General features: G+C 28.6%; 1 protein-coding gene across 1 annotated transcript; it reads left to right on the top strand.

Annotated features, from left to right (window-relative positions):
* Positions 1-1,173: 1,173 nt before the first annotated feature.
* LOC104906065 (two-component response regulator ARR18) lies at positions 1,174-3,826 on the top strand. The gene is made up of 5 exons (XM_010694774.4): positions 1,174-1,874; positions 2,235-2,311; positions 2,491-2,527; positions 2,665-2,779; positions 3,000-3,826. The coding sequence occupies exons 1-5, from the start codon at positions 1,550-1,552 to the stop codon at positions 3,640-3,642; spliced, it is 1,197 nt and encodes a 398-aa protein (XP_010693076.2). The 5' UTR covers positions 1,174-1,549; the 3' UTR covers positions 3,643-3,826.
* The last annotated feature ends 1,986 nt before the right edge of the window (positions 3,827-5,812 follow it).

The raw sequence follows: 5,812 nt of genomic DNA, 5'->3' as shown, positions 1-5,812 counted from the left end.
CGCCATACTTGTTAACAATGATAATTAATTAAAAAAATTATTAATTCGAAAAATCATAACTAATGACTACACAATCATAACTTTTATCCTAAATATAATAACTAATCGTGCAAAAAGTATAACTAATTGCCAAAAAAAATATAACTAATGGCGTCAGCTTAATGTCAGACGATCTCTTATAAGAATTTATGTAGCATATTTATTCTAAGTTTTTTCAATCATATAAAATTTATATACGCTCTAGCAAAATTACACTTAATTTTATTATTGTTATCAATATTCAAGTATAGTAAGTTAGGGAAAAAAATCAAATTCTAACTCTCACTAATCTTAAACAATTATATATATATATATATATATATATATATATATATATATATATATATATATATATATATAATATATATATGTATATATATATATATATGTATAATATATATATATGTATATATATATATATATATATATATATATATATATATATATATATCATTGAGGAACTCTATTTACTTTATAATATTGTATGCTTAGATAACGCTCTATACTCTTTTAACGTTCATCTTTATATTGTTAGTAATGATATTTTAAAAGGAAAAATTGTTTTAAGTAAGTCAATCTTTAGTTGATCTTCTCAAAATAAGTCAATATTTTGATTATCTTAGAATAAGTTACCCTTGTATCTACTTCTACTCTAAATGAGTTATTGACGTTGAAATTATGATACGTGTCACATTTTAATAGGATGATACATTGTGATAACACTCTATAAGTTTTGTGGTAATCAACTTGTTTTTGTATGCTGGATTTTGGGCTCTAAACTATAAGGCTTAATTTTTTTTTAAAAAAAAAACTATGAAGGCCAGGCCCAGGCCTGCCCCAATGAAAATCCGCCATTAATTGGATTAGAGTGATAGCTTAATAAACTAATTTAATGACTCAAAATTCACTAATAAATTACCACAAAACTAATATTAAAGCATATTCCACTATGTTGCTTATCTAATAAATATTGATTCTTACTTCTTCTTCTTTTTCCTCATTAATTCCTACAAGTTACAACCAACAACACCCTATAATAAATGAAGTTCAAAATATATGACGTACATGTAAAGTAGTATTGATATATCTCCTTGTGCCCTAGCTAGCTAATTAAAGCATCATGCAATGCAGGCCATACAAGTCACATAAAGAAGAACTTGTTAGAGAGAGAAAGAGAGTAGTTAGAGAGAGAAAAGATAGTATTTGTATATAATATAGATTATTAACTAATATTATATAAGTAGAGTATAAGCTTGGGAATTTCTTCAAATTCTACAAGACCTCACCTGCAGCTTTCATGCTGAAAAAAATTCCTCTCAATCTTCTCTTTAACTAGCTATAGTCCATATATGTTTTCTCCACCTAAAAACACCTATATTATTTCCTCAATCTTATACCAAAATTAACACCACTTTAACTTAATTTGTCCTTAATAATATAATTAGCAAAGCAACAAAACAATATATAGGTGAGGATCAAAAGGAGAATTAAAGAGATTATAAATTTAATCATGATTAGGGCAGGAAGTGGTAGCACAGAAGGATCCAAAACAAGCCTTTCCAATGATATAATTGATGATGAGTTTGATGAGGATGACAATAAGGTAGATGAAGAAGAGGTGGATGATAATAGCAACAATACTAATAGCAAGGTGGTGATCAAGATCAATGGTTCGAGTTCGAGTTCGAGCACAGTTGAGGAGGATGAGAAGAAGAGGACCACCTCCTCCGGATCGGTGAGGCCCTACAACCGCTCAAAGATGCCGCGGCTCCGGTGGACACCGGATCTCCACCTTTGCTTTGTTCATGCTGTTGAAAGGCTAGGAGGACAAGAAAGTAAGTAGCAATATACTCTCTCCGTCTTTTATTAGTTTACTCGCTCGTTTTTGAATTTTCACATTTAATGATGTAAAACTTTGAGTAATAATATCTTTAATTATGTATTTATAAAAATTATAAAAATTTAATATTCCAAAAACATATTGAGACGAATCGAACGATATCACACATAGATTATATTTTCCTTACATATAAAGCACAAATGATGATCAAAGTAATAAAAATGAATAATGTTATAAGTCAAAGTGGGTAAACTGATAAAGACGGAGAGAGTAATAATATGATCTAGTTTAGAAATTTTAAGGGTTTTTTCAATGGTTTTTGTGATGTGGAAATTCATGATATATAAATGTGTAGGAGCAACACCTAAGTTGGTTCTTCAGTTGATGAATATCAAAGGCCTAAGTATTGCTCATGTCAAGAGTCATCTTCAGGTAATTAACTAGCTACTATATATACTCAGTTCTTAAATTAGTAGTATATATCATCCTTATTATGAACCAATTCAATTGATTAGTTAGTTAATTAAGGAAGTTCTAATTTGATTTTGTTTATATATCATATTGATTATTAGTTTAAGTATTGACTCCTTGAAATGGTGTTCTCTGATTAGATGTACAGGAGCAAAAAGATTGATGAATCTAATCAAGGTAACCACCTTTAAATCTATGAAATTTTTTTAATTTAGTTCAAATTATACTAATTAGGGTTTTGCAATCTATATATGTATCTAAGTTTTATTCTATTTCTTTTTTAAAAATTTTGTTGCAATTGACTACTTTTACAGAAGCTATGAGCAATAATCAAGGAATATTTAGTGATGGAAGAGATAATATCTACAATCTCAGCCAGCTACCTATGTTACAAGGCTACAATCATCAAAGATCACCTTTTAATCTAAGGTACAAAAACAAATAGTCTTACATATAAGCAAAATGTATTTTTGAATCATGTACTTCCCCGTCTCGAATTAAATGCAACAAAAGGATATTTTATGTATCACAAATAATACCTCTTTATTGCATTTAATTTGAAACGGAGGAAGTAGTATACTTTTAATCAAGATATTGATCAACTTTATAACAAACTAAATATGTTCCGTTTTTTTCCTATTGTAACAAGATATGGCGATTCTTCTTGGAGAGGTCATTCCAACCAGATTTATGGTCCATACAACGTTGGAACTTCATCTGATAGGCCTAGAAACGGGTCGAATTTCAATTCTCTTTCAGAAAGGATGATCTTTGCTAGTAATAGTATCAATTCTCAAGTAACCAATGTCAATTTCCTCCAAGGGCAATTATCAAATTGGAGAACTCAACAATCACTCAAAAACACCCCAATATTTCAACCTCATGGATCTTCATCATCTCAATCCATAACTAGACCTTCAATCAACCTAGCAATTAGTCCAACCACAGAAGTAGCGCCCGAAAAAAGAGAGAAATCAAATTCTTTCAACTTCCTTAAACCCTCTAATAACAACATTGAGATTAAACAAAGAACCATTGTTAATCATTTAAAAAGAAAATCCTTAGATTTAGATCTTTCTCTTGCCCTAGCTCCAAAAAATGAAGTTGATCATTCATTAACCAAGGCAAATTCAAAGGATAAAGAGAAAGATTGTGAATTATTATCACTATCTTTACTACACACACCGCCATTTTCATCTTGCTCGAATGATAAGTTCATTAACAAGTTGAAGGAAGAAGATGCAAGTAGTAAGAATAAACAAGCAAAAACAAGTTTGGATCTGACTTTATGAATGAAGACAATTGCTGAGTGAGATCTTGGTGTACTTTGTCAGAGAAAAATAACTCCTAATAGTGCAAAAAAAGTAGATAAAAATATGTCTATTGCATATAATATACCAAAGGTAATGCCAAATTTTACTTGTCCTTAGTTCTTATTTTTGTTGTTATATATATATATCATATTAACATGATTAATGTTTTCGTCTTATGCTTGTAAGTCTAATATTCTAATTTCTAAGTGTCTAGGAAATCGAATCTATTATTCTTTTTTATGTAATTATTAGATAAAAGTTGCATAAAAGAAGGACTAGTTACATTAGTTAATCAACCATTTCTTTTGATTTTTAGTGAAATTCTCGAAGTACTTAACTGCTGAGAATCATTTTATGATCATCCGTTTCGCTGTCTTAATACAGACGAATTTGACATTAGAATATTGCATGAAAATCTTACATGCTACAGTGAACTGGATAATATATAATTTTTCTTTTCTGTTCTATAACAATATTTTCTTAGATTTTATTTTCTTTTTGTAGAATACGTTCCTACGTAGATAAGCATTGATTTTTGTAGTTGAAAATGATAGAAGTTTATGTCCTGCTAAGCTATGATGTATAGCGCATCTACATGTGAGCACGTTGATATAAGAAGAGAGATAAGTTCACTTTATAATGTAAAGGGACTGCTCCCCTCATCGTCATATGGTTTTAAGGTGTAACCTCCTTTGTGTAATTGTAAAGTGGACTCTCTTTTCTTGTAATGGGTGCGGCTCATGCCTATATTTAACATCTTTTAAAAGAAAGTTTCAAATTGATAGCAGTTTCAAATGTGATTGTGTATGAACATTTCTGTTTTAAGAGGTTTTGAACATGAAACAATATTAAATTATAGCCATTATTTTAATTAATTAAGAAAACTGATAATTTGACATTTTATATAATAAAAATAGAAAAATCTTACCATTGTAAATATTTTTGTAATGTTGTAATAGATAATAGATAGGCTGGAACTTACAGATATTGCATATATAATATAGTAGTGCCTTGTCTTTGATGTAGGTAATGTGCTTGGACTAGAATGACCTAATTATGGATGAGCTAACATTAAGTAATTATGAGTAATTGTTGGCCCGTGAACAATTCACATATATGTGTGCAAATCATCGAGGAGTACGTAAAATGTTGCTTAGCAAGCATGTGAATGATATTCATTCAATTTCTTCCTGTTAAGAAATTAAATATTCTTTTTTATATATAATTTTCTATTAAGGAATTTAATTTGCCAAGATATCTCATTACATTTATTACATAAAATAAATAAATGGGAGAAATATTACCTAAGTGACCTAACATAATATGTACTTTGCTCTAAAATCTCTTATGTAGATTTTTTTTTTTTTTTTTTGTATAGAACCAATTGGACATGACAATTTTCAAGCCACACTTGGTGGGACATATTAGATATTTATATTTTCAATGGAAAAATGAATTTTCCACGAAAAAAGCATTTTTTGGCAAAAATAAAAACACAATCGTACATTATTTTTCCTTCATATATTTTTTACTTGAAAAGTTAAAAAGAAAAATAAGATGAAAATGGAAGGGAGAGGATCTAAAATGGGGGAGATGAATATAAAAAATGGGGAAGAAGATGAGACATTCATTTCTCGATCTCTAAGAGAATTATTTTACACCCTTGAAATAACTATTATCCACAATCATGTGAAAACTATCTTTCTGCTTTTAGAAATTAGTACTATATATGTTATCTATTTGGAAAAGGTTTAGCTCAAATTTCTTGGGTTTGAGGAAATCGAAGGTCTAAGTTGAAGAATCGCTATTTCTCCATATCTTGAAAGTTCATACTTTTTTATCAAAAAAATAATTCAATTTAATAATCCCATATACATTTATACCTACATTTTCTAAATTCAAAATAACAATTTAACAACCAACAATACCATGCATTAAATTCCAATAATCTTTAGTGTCATTTAGTCAAACCTCCCGGAATAAATATAACATAATGTTTTTTAAAAGTACCCCGAACTCAAAAACTAAACCCTAGTTATTTACTAAATACTATCTCTATATTTGTTGTGTGTAAGTCTAACAAGATATTATGCAAACTAAACATTTGTATGATTATATATACTAATACGAAATATCATGGTGTTGTTAA

This window comes from Beta vulgaris, chromosome 2 (genome assembly GCF_026745355.1).
Source record: "Beta vulgaris subsp. vulgaris cultivar EL10 chromosome 2, EL10.2, whole genome shotgun sequence".
Classification (NCBI taxonomy): Eukaryota; Viridiplantae; Streptophyta; class Magnoliopsida; order Caryophyllales; family Amaranthaceae; genus Beta; species Beta vulgaris.
The sequence above is the reverse complement of the archived record's forward strand: the minus strand, read 5'-3'. Positions and strand labels throughout refer to the sequence as shown.